A 19,704-nucleotide genomic window follows, 5' to 3' on the forward strand; every position below is an offset into this window, starting at 1 on the left:
TTGCAATAGCTCATTCTATAAATGCTTTCTTTATAGTTTCTTGTATCATCCACCTACATCATGATCATTATTTTAAAGCTCAAAACTGTAGCAATGACAATTATGTTTTCTTCCTAGCTGAGATTTCCACTGGCTAGCAAGTAGTAGTAGTCTAGCTTTTGAATGATATACCTGCATTTTGTTGCTTAGTAATGAAAGCTGATAAGAGGATGGCAAGGAAACTGTTGCCATTCAATGGCAAAGACAGAATTTTTGGACTTTTAAAAGTAATTGCATGCTGAAAATGGGTGAGGTCCTATACAATGAAAACAATTGACCTTTGTGAAAAAGAATATATCAATATCCTAAACACCAAAATAAAGCCAGATTGTGCATTTTCTGAGACAAATTTTTAACCAAATGAATTACAAACAAGAATCTTATTGAAGTAGCAAATGTGTATGGTTACATCGAAGAACAAATGAAGAAGGGAGGTATTATTATTAGAACTACTTTTATTACAAATGGTGAACAGAAGAGGAATAGCATAACCAAGAAATGTAAAAGACATTGTTTACCAGGTGGCTGTTGTTATTTGTCTATCATTTCAGTTATAGCTTGTACCACATTTTGAAAAGAAAGTTATATTTCTCTCCATTCTTGTGGATAGTTAATACATTTGTTCTTCTGCCCCTATATATATACACAGATTTTTCTGGATTGGAGACTGCTTCACCATATTTGAAGACAGTGTAATAAAGACTGTCCCAAATGCACCTTTATCATTCAGTCACAATACTAGCTTGCTTAACTGGCAGAAACAATTCCTTCCAGGCTTTTCTGACCAAATACAATGAAAACACAGCTGGCCCAATGAGGTCTAAGAAGAAAAATATAACAGAGACCTTCCATGCTCTGTGTATCAGAGCTAACAGTAAGGATGGGACTCAGCATCAAAAGAAGAACTGGCTACTGTGTTACTCAGCATCCTTTGGGTCTTAAAAGACTGATGAGTAAAATGGCAAAGTCTCAATACAAGGAATGTCAGAGAAAGCAAGATGATCTGAAGAAACCTTAGGAAAACTGAATGTATCAAGATAACCTACACAACTCGATTACTCAAATCTTAAACACACTAAGAACTTACCAGGACACTAAATTCAGCCCTTACAATTTCAAGCAACTAAGAAAAAATGCTTAATTTAGAATGATTTTCTAGGCATTCAATACATTTTCAAAGTCTATAATGAATAAAAGATCTGTAATATGAAGATCAAAGCCATAAAAATAAAACATGCTACACGAAGACAGAAGATTTTCAAAGTACTCCTGAGTGAACTGTTATAACACAACAATCCATTAGCCTCCCTGGAAAACAATGTCATGTGTAAGAACATCAGCTCATTTAACTCACTCTAGATTTAACATAAAGTATAATTTTCTACAGTTTATATAATTTTTAACTTTCTGCTTATTAACTATTTTATGTCCTTTCAGTACAAAACTTAAAAGCTGTCCTCTATTTCAATACTCTCCTAGAAAAAAATACTGTAATTCACATAAAACTGTAATAATGCATATATAAGCTAATCATTTAGGAATCTACAGCAGCAAAGGCTTAAATATATGCTTCTCTAGCAGCCGAGTCCACTGTCCTAGAGGAGCCATCTGAAATAGATCATAGAATCATAGAATCATTAGGGTTGGAAGGGACCTTAAAGATCATGCACTTCCAACCCCTTTGCCATGGGCAGGAACACCTCCCACCAGACCAGGTTGCCCAAAGCCCCATCCAGCCTGGCTTTGAGCACTTCCAGGGATGGGGCATCCACAGCTTCTCTCTGAAACCTCTGCCAGTGCCTCAACATCTTCAGAGTAAAGACTTTCTTCCCTATATCTAGTCCAAATCTACCCTTCTTTAGTTTAAAGCCATTACTGCTTGTTCTATCACTACACTCCCTGACAAAGAGTCCCTCCCTATCCCTCCTGCAGGCCCCTCTAGGCACTGGAAGGTTGCTGTAAGGTCCCCCCAGAGCCTTCTCTTCTCCAGGCTGAACAACCCCAGCTCTCTCAGCCTCTCTTCATAAGAGAGGTGCTCCAGCCCTGTGATCATCTTTGGGGCTGTGACATCTGAAGATATGACAAATTACTGTCTGGAGTTCATACTTTATCCTCCTTGCCTATCAAAGGAACCTAAATCTTAAGGTTAGACATATACATAGTTGTTAAGCAGCTAAATTAAGATGATATTAATCCAACATCTGTAGTTCATATATGTATAATGCATGACTGTGTGGCTGCATACACACATATAATAAACTGTCAGCAACAGATGATAGAAAAATATCAATGTGCTTCATTCCCTCTTTAAAATGTCCTACTCCAAGATATGAAATTAATTTATTTCTGTGATAGAGAGCAAACAGACTAAAATTTTAAGGCTGTTAGTGTAAATCAAACATCTTTTACTCTGTTGAACTGGTAATAATAAAAAGCTAGAAGCAGAGAAAACTGGGAGTATAATGTGTCATAAATTGGCTGTCTTCTACTCTTCCCCTTGATTAGTTGCCAATTTGGCCATTTTCCACAAATTGAGGAAAGAGGAGGGGTCACAGAGATTTTACGTAATGAGAGGACAAAAAAAAATGAAAGCTGCTCAGAAGTGCCAGAAGCATCAGACCCAGGGGCACTGTAAAAATAGAAAATGAAGTAGTCAAAAATGTCTGTACAGAGCACAAATAATAGCTAATTTGTAATTTTAGTCATCTCTGGAAACAGGTGAAGGATACTTGGCCAAATCATGAGTCCATAAAATAAGATTAGGCATGCTCTGCCAATAGTGTTTGGGTTGTAATTAAATTGGACAAATAGACTGGGAGATATCAACTGTGAAGATCAACCAGCCACTTGTTCAATTTAAGGTTATGGCATACCTATGGTCAATAAGGAAAAGACACACTTGAATGCTTGCCTTGGAGGCCAATGGAAGTAAGGAAATTCTAAATAGTCTTGTGAGATAAGGATGTCCCTCTGAAAAAAAAGCAAAAACATGTTAATAGAATATTTAATTATCATCAGCTGGAAATTTGGCTCAGTGCACACACTGAAAATTAGCTTTCACTGTTTGCCTACCAGGACACTTAATACAAAACATAGATTTATAATGTAGCATGGCACTGCTGACTTTTTGCCTCTTTTCAGGCTATTGAAAGTAAATACCAATGTGGACTTTACTGTCAAGTTGGACAAGTGCTAGTGGGTACTGATCTCCACAATGTGGTGTAAGGATTTCCAATGTTCATTTATCTGTAGTGGGAGTGACAGCAAGAAATAAATCCCCAGAAGACTAAAGAATTTATCTGTTCTGTTTGACCTCCTAACATTGGCCTTCTGCATTGTCATGATTGGGCCATATCATCATCCAGTTTAGTCAGCTATAAAATGTTCCCACATAGTGCTATCCTCTATCACATGGATGAGATAAACGATCACTTCAGCCAAGTAGGTATAAAGAAAATGGAAAGCAAATCTCTGACATAAATCTGAGTCCCTTGCCTTCCCAGCCTTGATGTAGAAATGTCAAGAAGAAATATGAATGGCTGCTTGCCCATCTAATATGAATGAAGTGGAACAAATGTATTTAATGTACTTCCTGCTGTGAACAGCATGAGGCTTCAACAATTCCACTAAGGAAAGAAGACTGTTTCTCAGCCCAGCAATAAGACGGTGTGCTCTCATGGCAACACTAAATACAGTACCATGGAATTAAAATCACTTGGGAAGACAGACACTAGTAAAAAACCTGAAACAAACAAAATAATTGCAAGTATTTTTCTCTTAGTTGTAAACTTTGAGCTCTGCATTCATTACACCTTTTCTGGTTTCAAAATGTGATTACAAACCAAAAGTTTAAAATTTGTACACAATCCAAAAAAAAAAAAAAAAAAAAGTGTAAGTAAGAAAAAGTCCAAATCAACAACCCAGAAATCAAACATCTGACTAGGAGACAGAAGAACTTTTGATGACAAGCCTTTCTGCAGGGGCTAAGACATTTTGCATCAGAGTAGTTGCACACCATACAGCAACACTCTTAGTGTTGCTCTCTATTTAAGATATGTCATTTCAATAGTGGATTTTTTAAAATATCAGAATTATTTTATGAATCACAAATAATGGTGCATCTCTGTTGTTCAATGGTATTTCATAGTAGAAGTTGTTTTAAGAAAAAAGTAGAAAAAAAAAAACTGCTTTCATACCCACCAGCATTTATGACATTGTTATGAATGGAAAATTAGATTTCTAAAGGTAGGTTTATATTTACTGTCAGAAGTTCTTGTACTCAGATGCACCATGTACCCGAGGTGATTGATCTCAAAAGCTGATATGCTTCTCCCAGGATGAGATGGTTCCTGGGATTACAGCTCTCTTTTCATTAACCATAGAAGGAACCTGACATAACCTGCTTGCATGAGATGTCTCAATGGACAGATAGATAGCTAACATCAAATGAGCTTACTACCCACCCCAGAAGTGGATGATTTACATACGTGTAAATCATCTCAGTGTTTTTCTTTCAGTGCTTCATAATCTCAGACTCCAACAGATCTGTTTTTATTTTTTAGTGCCTAACCTGTAGCAACACATATAACTTTGTGTCTGATAACTTACTTTGTTGTGTACTGCAGTAACTTAATCTTCTAAGTCTTACATGGGACTTGGACAAGCTTGAGAAACGGGCCATGTGAACCTAACGAGGTTCAACAAGTCTGAGTGTAAGCATTTGAAGAAATCACAACTTAATAATATGCTGTCACATTTGTCCACAGAAACTTTGTTAATTAGAAAATTAATTTAAACAAACGATAATATATCAGCAGATGTGAAGTAAAAAGACTAATGTGGACTACACAATTTATTAGTTACAATGTTATAATGTTATAATAATAACATTACTATAGCTTATAGACATACTATATGTGCTATAGCTTTTGTTCACCTCTATCTTACACTTTTTCCAAATTAAGTTTGCATTTGGTATGTGATCTGTTCCTTTACATGAACTGTTACTTCAAACTGTTGTATTCATTAATGTTATCTGATTACTCAAATAGTCTACACAGAAAACAAAGTCACCTCTGTTATAACAGAGGATTACACGTGAGAAGTTTCAGGTAGACTGAGTATGATGCAATTAGATGGGTGTCAACTTCCTGCCTTTAAGAGCTACCTTTTATATCCTTACCAAGGGAGAAATCACTGTGCTGATAATAACAGTCTCATTTGGCACCACACTTTCCAGAGAGTACTGTACTACATAATTTCTCACATCAGTCTTTAGGAAATATGACAGCTTAACAATAGATAATTTATGGCCTCAAAGAGTGGACTAAAACAAATCCTTGGTTCTCCTTTCACAGAAATTGCAGTTGAGATGTCACCATTTGACCTCCATCATAAATAAGGCAAGTTGTCACAGGAAACATTTTTGCTACCACTCCTAGAGCTGCCACACCAACGTTGGCGACACTGAAGGACAGGATTAAGGCTGTAATAATATTTATGCATGCTTTCCAAAAAAGTTGATGAATCAGCAGTGTGCTGGTTCTATTCTTCCTTAGTCACAGAACTCTAATTCACCACAAGAAATGTCTCTTTCAATACAACAATATTTTGATTATATTTTTAAAGTCATAGGAAACATACATGGATACTTCTAGGCAGAATATGAACGTAGCATCAAATACGAAGGAATATAACCTGCCTCTTATAAGCTGCTACGTGGTTTCTGGTTCAGCACTTCTAATCTGGCCCTTTAGAGCATAACAATCAATGGGCCTGATGGCTTTGTTGACACAACCTCAGAATCACATGTATAAGGGTGCCCATGCCACATGATATTTTGTGTTACACCTGTTACTCTGATGGAATGGAAAGGCACAAACATTCCCAGTTTGCTCATGTGATTTTTTCAAATCATAAAAATTCAATACTAAATAATACAAAAAAAAATAATAATAGCTCTCTAATACTATTTTCACATATCTTGATGGAAGCAGCATGTGTTTTTACCACCAGGAGTGAGTGCAAAAATCCAACTTCTACATGATGGTTTGAGTATGAATCTACTTTTGGGTCCTGTCCTGGAATGGGAATAAATATCACTTTACTACATTATGTCTTACCATCATCCTTGTCAGGTACAATGGTAATTCGAGTGCTTGCGAATTCTGTACCAATTCTTCCACCCATCGGCATGCTCAGCAAAACATCAAAGGTCTCAGCCTCTTCATACAAGGAATCATCTATGATGACTACCCGACACATTTTTTCTCGTTCATCTTTGTCAAAACGTAGAACACTGTTGTGATCCTCAGGCCTGGATATGTAGTCGGAGTATGAAAGTACAGAGGTTGGGGCGGTGCCAGATGCTGTTCCTGTGGTATAAAAGGAAAACAGTCACTGCACAAACCCTGGCTATTATAATCCCCTCACAGAGGCTGAATTTTAATTATCTTTTTATTTCTAAATGTCTAAGCAGGCTACATTTCTGAGATCTCTGGACACACTACTTCTACTATATCATGCAATGTAGGCATACGGACCCTCAAATTCATTTGCAGATTTTCAGTCAAAAGGAATACTGTAGTTTATCACAAAAGATAAAGACTAACAAAGGAGACCCTGTAAGGGCTAGAAATTAACTCATTTAGTGTATTCAGTAGAAGATGTCAGTGTATCAGAAATTAGTTATAACTAGATGCAATCTGATGAACACAAATGAAATTGTACTCTGTATTGGTATAATTAATAGGAGATTGGTAGATAGAGGAAGGAGAAGAACATCAGCTGAGCAATATTATTTTATATCAATTTTTTCAAGCAAGTAAGGGCATGGACAACCACTGCAGTGCTTTTAATTCTCATCACTTTCAAATATTAGAAATCACATATAAAAATCTTGCAAAAAGATAAAAAACATAGATCTCTTTAACCTCATAGTAACAGGCAGGTATTTGGAACGTGATCACTTTTTGTCTATATTTAACAAGACTCTAAGACAGATTGCAAAGATGAATACATTTCCAATTGAGACTGAAGATGAAGTCATTAACATGATTTCATGATGCAATAGATGGACCAATTCTTTTTGCTTTTCTGTCTCTTTTCCACTTTCACTTCTTTTTCTATTGTAGATTCTGTTACCTTGTTGGGTGTAACAGATAACCATCAGTTCCTGGCTCACATCTCCACTTCTTCTGACTGGAATAAATAACTCACCAACATCTTCTTCAATAGTATATGTGGACTGAGGAATAAAAACAGTTGATTCTGCAAAGAACACACATATTTATTTATGTAGATTTATGGCCTCAGAAAGTCACCTGTGAAATAGCTAGAAGCATTTTAGCATAAGCTTTGCAATGCACTGCTACTCAGCATTTCCCCTCCAGTTAATCTTTTGGCATATGAACATATTTGCAATACAGTTCTGGAACAGTTCTTACCATCTCCTGGATCAATAATCTCCACTGTGGATACATCTGGAAATTCCAGAACTGCCATGACAGGCTCAGAAAGAACAATTTGAAAAGACTCAGACTGTTCATGTTCACCATCACTCAAAATCCGTACTCGCCATGTAGCTAAGGTTTGGCCGGGATTAAACTGCACCTGCTTCTGTGCTTTTCCTCTGAAGTCTTTATCTTTCTTGGCAGTACCATCTCTGGTGCTAATACCTGCCAAAATCAAAGATTCAGGTCATTAAAAACACCACTTGTATTTTTCCCTCATTAGATATCTTAAAAAAAAAAGAAAAAAGAAAAAAGAAACTTATTTTTTTTCAACAATTTTTTTTGTTGATGAATGAATTTTATATTGGTGTCACACACAGCAGTGAAAGCCTCAATTAATATTATGAAGACAGAGTTAGCCAAACCAAAACTAACTCCTAGAAAAGCTAAATTCTCTGAGCAGATTATCGTTTCAATTTTTCAGTAATTCACCTATGCCTGACCAAAAAGACCAATAGATTTTGTTTCCCCCTTTACCGTTTTGGGTTCTCTTCTGTTCCATATTATCTAAATATCATTTTACCTGAAACCCACAATAATATTTATGTCTCTTAGAAAAAATAAAACACACCTGGGAAATCCAGCCTTCAAGGGGAAAGCTAAGGAAACACAAAGACACAAAGAGGTAAAACATAGGGAACACATATGACAGAAGATATAAAATCTGAGCCATTGTGGTCGTGGTCATTTCCACTACAGTAAGCACTTTTTTTTTTAATGATTATCCATTGTAATTAATTTATAATTACCCTGCGTAATTATAATATTTATGAATTTTCAGTGTTTGCATAATTATGATCATTAAATTCAAACTTTTCAACTCAAGTCAAGTTGAAAATGCAAAGCCATAGGATAAAATCCAGTACAGCTCCTCCCACCTAGACCTTACAGCCTCAGGATCCAGGCTGCTCTGAAATGGCTTTTTGTTGGTGTTTCCCTCACAATTTAAGGCTGTCTGACAGCCTCTTATATTCTTTCTGCTTAGTAATTCCATTTAGCAGGATTAAGGTAGTCAACCAGAGGAAAGTTATTTAAACTTTCTTGTCAGATCTTTTGCTCTGAGTCAGTTCAGTTCAGAAACTGAAGTATCCATAGGTAGAAAATTATGTAGAAACTCTTTAAAAGGCAGAAGCCTAACCAGTATCTGTTAACCAGTAACAGTAGTTAATTTAAACCACACTTCCTTAACTTTGTGTTTCATTCATCTCTCTTATTCTTTTATTTTCTCTTAAAGAAATATCTATCAAATGTGATAATGCAATCTTTTTTTCACCTTTTCACTCCCCACACACTGCAAACAGCTTTCAACACCTCCTGTATCAGCCTGAACTGACTGCCAACAATGACTGAAGAAAATGAGCCTAGTGCTTGTAGCTGCTAACCAGACCAGCTCACAATTCCCTGAAAATGATGTATGTTTATTGCTGCCTTTCTGGTTGCTACAGTCATATTTTCTCCTTACAGGGAAAATAAAATCTGGATGGGTACTGCAGTCTATGAAAAAAATACAACAGCAGTATCAACCTTAGATATCTGATCATAAAATAATCCTTGATTGTACACGTGATGAGTAAATATTGCCATTCATTAAAACTTACCACTTTTCTCATAGATTAGTTAAAATCTGTACGAGTCTTCTAATTAACCTGTGTGCTACAGGTTAATTGCTGTTTATAGATGACATACATATATGTATACACATAAATACATACACAAGTGTATGAAAGGTGGCATGAAAGAATGTTCAGTCCTTTTAGAATACCTCTTGGCAAGAAGCAGACATCAACATCTCAGCTTTTTTATGTTAGTTTGTGGGAAAATACTGGCCTTGTCATCTATTTATAGGAGACCTTTTAGGCTGTGAAGCTAACGAGATTTCTGAAGACACAAAATTACTTTGGAAATTAGAATTATAAATGTATTTGCTTATTTAAAAAATATAATTTAAAATCTTTATCATTCCAGTATTTTTAATATTGGGCTTGGACAATAAAAATGGCAATATTCTGTAGTGTCAAATGCATTCCTTTAAGAGATCTATTTCATAAAGAATTCCTGAATTTATCTGACAAAAAAAAAAGGGAGTAAAGATTCCACAATGAGAAACCTGTCCAATTTAAGTTCTGTGATATTTCTTATGCGTTTTCTCATATTTTCATTTTCTTCCAATTAATAAGCATTTAATTAAAAAGTGTTTTAATTAAAAAGCATTCCACAGCCTGCTGACGTTCTTCAGTGCTTGCTGTTTTCCACTGCATGGAGGTTAATCAGCTAGAGGAACTCTAACTTAAATTTTTATATAGGACAATCACTTCTTTGTTCTGATATAATTTCATGCTAATTTGGGATATATACAACATTGCCAGCATTTCAAAATACTGCACGTTGAGAAGGCGTATAGCAAGACTGCATTTCACTCTTTTCTGTTTTAATGATGTCCTCCTGAGTAACAGAGCCTTGTGTATCCTCCGAATTGGGTCCACAGACAAACGTTTCATTACCTGAAGTCACAAACTTGTTCTGCTAGCGAATAAATAGTTTGTTACAAACACAGATTAAAGTATGAGATGTGAAGATATGATTGCATCATAAAAATGCTTATATTTCTAAACACTTCTAAATGTATACATGAATAAAAGAATAACTTGTTGCACTATTCTTATTTCATTGTTTTATGATTTTACCTTTACATTTTTATATTTGTAATCAACTAAATACTTAACATCTAAATTACTAAAATACTTTCAAAAATTCAATCCAAACAGCAAAATTATTTCCAGGGAAGAAGCATTCTGGGGAACTAATTAGAATAACATGCTGCGGTGAACTTCAGTTTCATATTGATTAACCAGTCTTGCTTACATGATCCTCTTCTGATACTGAAGCCAACAGAAATTTTAATGTTTCAAATCAAAGAAGGAAGGACCAGGCCTTGGATTTTTAATTCATAAGTAAGTGAGAAGACTAAAATTGAACTTACTTATAAAAGAGGTTTCTCCCAGGTAACCTCTCCGTTTAAGAACTACATCAAGATATTTGGAATCTTCATTTACCAAATAATATGCCTTTTCTAAGGAGATCCATGCCCAGTTTAGACGAAAATGTTGATTCCTCAGCTTATTGCCTCCTGCAAAATAAAAAATATATTTATTCATTTTTATACTCGTTAAAGAGTACTTTGTTGAGGATAATGTAACCTGTATCCTGGGTAAAATATGTATCTTAGCTGGACATTAAAATTCCAGCATAGGTTTAAAACAAAGAAATAACAGGTAAAGAACTCAATCATTATGCAGTTGGTGCACATAGAATACATTTACCTTAGATGTATACAACCTAGTCCCATTAATTCCAAAGTATGCCATTTTTTTTCCCAAGGGAAAAGAACAAGAATTCATTAAATTGTATTTGAAATCCCTTTTTCAGAAATTACAAAAACTGTGGATGATACAAGCTTCTGCAGAACTGTATTTGCATTTCCAAATGACAAACTCAACAGACATTGCATGGAACTTCCTTGATATGACCAGACTGCCAGAAGCACTGGAAGGTCCTTGTTATCCTGAGAGACTAGAAATGGCACCTACCATCTGCCTGCCTTTACCCATATAGCTTGTTTTCCAAATTCAGTACTTTGTTCACTAAATCTAACAATTTTTGGTCTTTCTGTTTTAGAACATATGTATGAGTACTGTGCAATTTTGGAACAGCTTTCTCACCTCACTAAGAAAGGGTTCCAATAAAATTAAGTATCCCTGATACACGCCACAGTTTATACCTATGCTGATGTAGTATGATTGCCTGTGTCACCTAAGGAGATTTAGGGAGACGTTACTGGCATTCATTTAAACTGTTTTGTAATGACCTACCTTAGCAATACCATGAGTACCCCAAACTGTGTAAGCTGCTGAAATGTGTTTTGAGAGTTAACCTTTCAACAGAACACAAGATGTCCTCACCAGCTGTCACGCAGGCACAGCAGCAGCACCAGGAAAGAAATCAGGCCCCAGAGATCCCTTCCAAGGTCTCTAACATAGCAATTGCACAACGGCTTCCCTGAGATCTTGCTGAACATGGACTGAGTGTCCGAGTTTCTGTGCACTCCGACACTGAGAAGAGAAAGCCCTGTATAGTAAGTAGTACATTGAGCTAGGGGACCTAAATGGCTAATGCAGACCAAGTCAGCATCTCTGGGTGGCACCTGTTGATGTCCATGGCGTCATCTTTAAGCTAAAGACATACGTCTCTTACAGTAATAAGTCCTTCACATTCCTCCTCTAACAAAAATGATTAGATCAGCAAAAATAGGCTCTATTTTTCAAGCCAAAGCAGTACTGGAATACAAGAAGCTCAAAGTTTTAGAGGGGATGATTTGGAAGGCATTTAACTCCAGATGCAAAACACTAAGCACCAGCCTGCAATGTGAGCATATGTCAGCCTAATTTCTCATTTCCAGCAGAAATTAAGTTGGTGTGTCTACAATTAATAGGATTTGCACAACTGTGAATCCAATAGGGAGTGGTCATTGAAATGGCAGACTACACGGGGCTTAAGATAAGTCTAAAAAAAAACAATCCAGAAGCAACAACTGTAAACAGATGACACTTTAAAGCCCAGCTAATAATGCTGCATTTCTTTTCAGCTGGAAAGATAAGAGCTGAAAAGAACTAGCAGCTATTTCACTGTCTGTAAACTAAGCATTTGTGCAACAGACTGAATATATCAAATTAGGTTAACACATTTCTGATAAAATACAGCATAGCTTTACTTTGTCATGTAGAGTTTACCTCCATCTGTTCACTAATTTTCCACAGTAAAAAGGCATTTCTTGTCAGTGCAGGGATTCTGGGTGTCACGGATTAAAAAGCAGGACAAATCAAGTTCCGTATATCATCCTATAGGATATGTTTGCTATTACTCAGAGGAATCATGTTAACTTCCACTGCAAGACTAAAACAACCTGTTGAGCTCAGTGAAGACAGATGCTCACTCAGCAATTATCTTCTGGGAATGCTGGCCGGTGTGAGAGGCTGTAGTCTGATCTCCTTCCCACAAGGTGCTGCTACAGAACAAGATTAGCTAAGGTAACATCTGTCTCAAGTGTGCAAAGAAATCCCTTTAGAATTAAACACTTCTGTGCAAAAGCCAGGGAATAAAATAACTTCCTCTGAACAGCAGAGAAACATATTTACGTATTTTAGTTGATTCATGCCTTAACTATTGGAGGAAGAGCCAGAGGTTGGTTCTCCCCTTCCAGTGTCCTCCAATCAGTTCATTTGAACAAATGGGAAACCCTTCATTTGCTTCCACTCTACTTTGAAAATATGCTTCTATATTTCTTTATTGACCTGTCTGGTAGAAAACAAATCAAAACACAACATGACACAACACAACACAGCTAACAATGTAATCTCTCTAACATAAAAACAATAGTACTATGTAAATGAAAGGAGGGAAATGGTCATGAAAGTGACTCCTTGCCCTTCCAGTCTTTTCTTCTCAGTTGTTACAAAGGGAAGGCCACAAATGCACATACCAAAAACTGCAATAAGTAACCAAGAACTGTAATAAGCACCATTATAAGTCCAGTAACTAAAATGTTAGTTAAACTCAGCAAGTGTCTTCCCATTAGTTTCTTGGGACAAATACAAGAGAATATGTTTTGTGAGAAAAACTGTCTAAGTGTGCCACCTTTGAACACTCTGACCAATTTAAACATAATTTGTCAGAGGTTTAAAATTTCCAAGATATAAAAGAAATGAAACTGTACCTATAGGCATCACTGCTGAGAAAAAATGCTGCTGCATGAGCTCATTTCTTATTAGCAATGAAGTGTCAGAAACCCCCCAGCTGAAGGAAAAGCTTCTACCACGGTTTGCATCATTTTAGATGGAAGATATTCTGACTAGGAAACAGAAAGCAACAGGAAAGCTGGCATCATTTGTTCTACTGCCCAGAGATAATGGTTCAAATATCTTGTGGGCACAGGCACACACAATCTACAGTGAGCTTATGCACAGGTCTCTTACATTTCACCTTTAGTGTCTTAAATAGGTCAAACTTAAATCTAATCTATATTTGCACATCATTACTGAACATATCAAATATATTATACAAGAGAAAAAGTCCCTGCTGCTAAGAAGGAGCAGCCACATGGAGAAATTCTAACAGCCAGCTACCAAACCAGTTCATTCCTGTCATCGATGCTATGCAAAACGCTGAAATATAGTGAGCTAAGAACTGAATGAGAGAATGAAACTTAGGAAGCAGAAAGCACAAGAAAGGCAACACGGAAGATGTAATACTGTCTTATTTGCCTCTATGTCTTGCTTTCAGCATTTTTTCTATTTTTTCTTAGAGTAAAAACCAAACCAAACCAAAACCACCACCGCCACCACCACCAAACATTATTTCTAGGGCCTCCACTTCTACAGGCCTACTTCTGCCCCTGAAATATCTGTTTGCCTTTTTGAATGTGCAGTACCAGGTGTCAGGTTTAGAGATCTCCAAAAAGAATACAGAAATTTTAAATCTTTCTTTCTTCAACTTGTGCTTGTTGAGTTTTGAAAATTTTCCTCTAAATTATGGGCCTTTCTACAACATGGTAGCAAGCACCAGCCAAACAGATGATCTGTAAAGAATACTAAGAGTATATAGCTTTCAGAAATTATAAAATATCAAATTGCGTATGCCATCTTTTTTTGTTTCCCTATTAAATTAAATCTGTCCTACTTTTAACAAAATTATTTCTACGGGCAAATGAATTTTGCATTGCTCACTAGCACTTTCCTTGGGCTTAATCAAACGCTTAGCTGCTAGGCACATAATTAAGGTACTATGCATCAGTGACAGCTTTGGTTTTGCTCCTCTTCCAGGTAAGTGCTTGTACTACAAATACATCAGAAATTTGGAGAGGAAAGCCATTACCAGAGCACTTGTAAAACTAAACAAAAGGAAGGATGGCTAAGTTGCAATGAGGTAAATTGAAAGTAACTTTGCTTTATATCAGTAAGATGTGTTGGCAGAATGTTGCTATAGTGATGCATAAAAGCTGTTTTTTTTAAAAAAAAAATTTCCTGGGGATCAGAGTGCAGCAGTGGTAAAAGAGAAGATGCTAACATTCAGATAGATAGGACATGGTGCAGGGAGGCATTCACGGGAACAGAGCTGGCAAGAGCTGAGACACAATCAAGGCTTTGTAAGGGGGTAAAGCTAAGTATCTCGAGCAAGGTAGGCCACACAGTGACTTCATGACTGACTGAGGCTGATGAGGAACACCTTCCTCTGAAAAGGTGTGCCTGAATATGATATGTCAAAGAAGGATGCAACCTAGAACAGGCCTTCATAGGGGTCTCATCACCAAATTGGTCAGCTGTCAGAAAACAGTGATACATTATTTTTGCAAAGGTCATCAAACTAGAAATTTCCAGAAAGATCAGGTCATCTGGAATCTTCAGGTTCTGTTACTGACCATGAATAAAAGAGGAAGGGGAAGAGAGCGTGGTCAGCACAATTGGTTAAAGGAAAAAACATTTAAATGAATATTCACATTTAAGCATGTACCTTTCCACCTGTTCTGTTCAGGTATCTTTAAAAAGATATAAAACCTCTATGAGAAATACAAATTAGATTGTCAGAACCTTCCATCATGATGCAGAGAGCTCTGAAAAGAATCACTTCCAGTTCTCTCCGCAGGCCACTGGGCTCCATGAAGACAGTATAAAAAAAAATCTGCATTAAATCCTGTCTCTTCAGCACTGGTGGCCTGACGGGGCATTCCATAAAGAAGGCCTGATTGTGGCTTTGCTCTCCCTAGGAGTTACCCCAGAGCAATAATTCAGCAACAAAAGCATACAGCTACGTCACAGGTTTTGCTTATTGACACAAATAGAAATTGATGTATCTTGATATAGATACTGGCTTCCCTGAATTGTAGCCGTAGCCATGGTGTAATCAGGCATAGATGAATCAACTAAAGAGTGCCTGACCCATGCAAGTGTAGCCACGCAGACTCGCTGTGTCCACAAGATAGGAGTCTAAACAAACACAGCTGACATGTACTTGTAGAGCTTTACAGTACAATATATCTACTCTCTTTGGTCATTAGGGGAGATTGTTTATTGGAAAAAAAAACAAAAACAAAAACAAAAAAACTTCTATAAATTCTTCCAGGGCACAGAACATGAATCAATCACAAGAAAGACAGGGGAAGAAAAAGACAAAATGAAGAAAATCAGTCAGAAAACATAGAAAGTGCAATAAATTATAAAATAGTCATCATTATCTTCATGATCTGACTAGTAAAGCAAGCACCAAGAAAGGAGTGTACCTTTAAAAATTTTAACTCTTGGTCTTTCCTTGTTTCTCTTCTTATCTATCTTCCTGAACAGACCGTAATAGGAGGTTAATAAAGGAGAACCAGACCAGCAGTGAAACATTAACAGCCTGCCTATAGTTCAGGAATCATTGTATGGCATAACTAGAACAACAGCAAGACATTTTAACAAATCATGTTTCCTCCCTCTCCATCCAGCTCTCTCCAGTTCCTGCTACTGTTTGGTGATTTGTCTGCATGCCTGCAAGAGCTGCAGTCTTTCTTCCTTGGTTCAAAATGGGTGTCCCATTCAGACAGGGTTACTGAAGTTGGCACTATGCTATCCCTTCTCTGTCCTATGGATCTCCTCATTGCGGCAGGTACAAACAAACAAACAAACAAACAAACAAATAAAAACAGAAAAAAAGAAAACAACTCCTGAACTCAAGTTCAACCTGCAGGGACAACAAAGCCACAGAGGCAAAGGAAAGAAAACATAATCTTCCATCTTTAGACATCTGTTCAATTTTTTTATCTTCTGATAAAAAACCTTTCTTTTGTGCCAAGAGAGAGCCTCTTTCTTCTGTGCCAAGTCAACTTTTTTAATATATACCAGGATAAAGTTACTTCAACAATTTTATTAGAAGGAAAATCTGCTGTGAAACACAGAAATCTTTGTCCCCAACATCATGATTCCCTGTTTATCCATGAAGCTCCCTGTCTCCAACCTTAGCAGTTCCCAAGTTTTTTGATCCCCACACTATTTGCTATGCATGATTCATGGTTTGTATATATATATATATTTTTCTATCCAGACTACAGAAGGAACATATAATCTTAGGTGATTCTATTCCTGACTGATATAGTCAGAAAAAATATTGAGAAGATATGAATGCTCAGATAAAGACACGTTATTTCAACAACTCTGATTTGCCACACTGAGTTATAGTTCCAGTACGTTACAGATCCAGGTTAAAAAGGCAAAGGTCTAAGGAAACCTTTTTTCCTGCCAAGCTTTAAAAAGAACACTTAAAAATAGCTAAGAAATGTTCTTTGTTCAATCTATCAGGGCAGCATATCATATGCTATTCTCTCTGTTATGAAGGATCATCAGAAATAGCATATCCTGTAAAACTGCCTTAATTTCGTATAGAAAAAAGTATTTGCAGAAGTGAAACATGTAAGTAAACCCAGCACTTAAAACACATCATTAGAATGTTTTGAATTGACTTCAACGATATATAAACTAATCTAATAATTTTATCCAATTACAAACCCATTGAAATGCTCCACCTTTATAAGTCTTTCTCAAATGTAATACAATGGGCTCCAATCACTAAAAAAACCTGCTGAACTCTGCACCCTTCTGCACTCTGTCTGCCACTGTAACTGAATATATTTGCAGAACAACCAAAGCCAACCCCCAAAACTAGCCCCGAGTGATTAGGGACTAAAACAATGCTTTCTCTGACTTCCCATGAGAAAACACACACTTCCCAGCATTATGGACTTGGCCTGCCTGAAGTGTAATTGCTGGTATCCAATGAGCTGCAGACAGTTTCCGTCTTTCAGTAGCTTCTGTAACTCTTTTTTTGTTTCTGTTTTATGTCTACCCCCAAGTAACGAGCTGTAATGGCTGCATTTGTCAAGGCTCAGACTAAGCAAATGCTTGAAGTCACGTTTCAGAAAAAAATATTTGAAGAAATTTGAAGAATACTGTACAGTGGCTTTTTTAAAAAAAAAAAAAAAAAAAAAAAAAAAAAAAAAAGAAAGAGAGAGAGAGAGAGAGAGAAGGGGAGGCCAGAGAAGAAACCTGAATTTGAAAGCTAGCTAGTGCATATTAAATTTTGACCCTGGTAAAATTCAACTAAGAGTAACTAAGGACGTCACCAAGCACAGCCTGAGATACATGCTGGGTTAATTTAAGGAATTCCCAATTCAAGGCTACGCACAGTTCTTCTGAGGCAGATTAACCAGATTCTGATTAAGAGATTAACCAGATTTTCTTTCAGAGAAACTGTAGAAGCAAACATGTACTGGGTTCAGCAACTGCATTTCATAGCTTTAAATTAATTTCAGTTTAAATCAGGTTTATGTAAATTAGTTCACTAAAAGCCAGGATACCTTTAACTCTATTGGTATACTGAGAGGCTGTGAGATTTTGAAGAAGGAAAAAACAAAGCATATAAAGAGAAGCCCAGTTTGAATCATCAAAGACAGATGCTGGAGCACCACATGCGGCTGAAAGGATTCAAGGATATTAGGTGGTTAGCTTTGTAACTGAATTCCAGGGAATACCAAAGATTCACTTTCTGGCTTGGGATTTTATGCTGTAAATAGGAGACTAGCTCTGCGAGATGCTGACTGCTTCCCATTTCTATGGTTCCAATTGTATAAATTCATTAATTCAGTGCACTATCAAAATGCTTCTATTTGAAATACTTAAGCACATAACTATAAGCACATAACTATACGAATCTTGTCCTCAATGGAAGTGACAAGTGGCACCTTTTACCTTAAAAGGTTCAAGCTACCCTAAAAGTTCTTAGAAAGACTGAACAAAGTACAGCTGGAGAATAATTATTCAAATTATTCCTCTTCTCCCTGAAAACAAAAATCCATCAAAATCAATTTTTTTTTTTTTTTTTTTTTTTTCATAAAAAGGTGACTTTTCATTAATCTCTTTACTGAAAATATTGGTAGAGAAGGAATGTTGATATTTTTTCTACAGTCTGCCTTAAGTCTTTAGACTCAATTTTACTCTAAGAGAGCACTGAGTATTTACAAAAGAATATATATGTAATACTTGATCTATGTACATATGGGCAATAAAATAGTACATAACTTTAAGATGTTGCAGCATTCACAGTGCTGCCAGACAAGTTACTAGGATGACAAAGGCCAAAATATCTGATCTAAATCCCATTGATAAAATGGAAAGATCATCATACAGTTCTTACGTAAAGACTGCTTTGGCAGTTGAAGTACCAGAAGTATCAGTTCCATGTAAAGTATATTTACTAATTAATACAAGCCTGTTCTCAACACAAATCAGAATTCCATTTTTTTTTTTTTCATTCTAGAAACACTTTCTGTCATTGAATGTCAACATGAGTGAGGCATTCATCACAGAATCTTTTCAACACAACTCATAATCAGGCTCTAAACTCTCAGCCTGCATGCAAAAATCCCCACAGCCTGCACTGAAACAAAACAAAACAAAACAAACTACATAGGGTATCTAAAAATGGTGAACGTGAGCATGCTATGGGATTAAGGTACACTACAAAAATAACCTGAAGCTATGCTGCATGCACCTGATCCTGGCCAATATTTGACATCAAGCAGTTCCTGACAGGCCGGTGTTTGGAAGGAAGACCTCTAAAAAAAAACGGGTGTTGCAGGCTCATGCCAAAACTCATATTATACTGTACTTATCACACAGCAGAAAGTAAAGCAGAAGAAAAAATTATTTTGCCCTGTCAACATTTCTAGGGTGATGAACAGGGAAAAGGAAAAAAAAGAAAAGAATTGCATCCTCAGGAACAGCAGGTACCTCTGATGCAATCAGCTGGATTATGATCTGGAAAGATCTGACCCACTCCACTGAAAATAAAGAGGGAGTATTCAACCAATCAGCCTAGCTGGCTAACTTTCAGATGCCTAAAGTCTGATGATGTGATTTCATAGGTGAAGGATGAGGAGTTCTAAAAAAGGTCAGGATACAACTATTCCTGAATCATAATACAGTAAACTTGAAAATTCAAACTCTTTGAAAGTCATCTTTGGAATATTTAAAAATACCAACTCCCCAAAATCTATTTGGTTAGAAGAATTACT

The 19,704-nt window shown here is 36.4% G+C and overlaps 1 protein-coding gene across 1 annotated transcript in view; it reads right to left on the reverse strand.

The window, feature by feature from the left end:
- The window catches only part of FREM2 (FRAS1 related extracellular matrix 2), a 125,576-nt gene that overhangs the window by 42,467 nt on the left and 63,405 nt on the right, over positions 1–19,704 (reverse strand). The window contains exons 3-6 of the mRNA XM_035323965.1: positions 10,531–10,677; positions 7,485–7,715; positions 7,183–7,308; positions 6,162–6,413 (exon numbers count right to left, since the gene is read on the reverse strand). Of these exons, the coding sequence (XP_035179856.1) occupies positions 6,162–6,413; positions 7,183–7,308; positions 7,485–7,715; positions 10,531–10,677 (756 nt within the window). The remainder of the gene's footprint in view (positions 1–6,161; positions 6,414–7,182; positions 7,309–7,484; positions 7,716–10,530; positions 10,678–19,704) is intronic.

The sequence above is a fragment of the Oxyura jamaicensis genome, chromosome 1 (assembly GCF_011077185.1).
Source record: "Oxyura jamaicensis isolate SHBP4307 breed ruddy duck chromosome 1, BPBGC_Ojam_1.0, whole genome shotgun sequence".
Lineage (NCBI taxonomy): Eukaryota > Metazoa > Chordata > Aves > Anseriformes > Anatidae > Oxyura > Oxyura jamaicensis.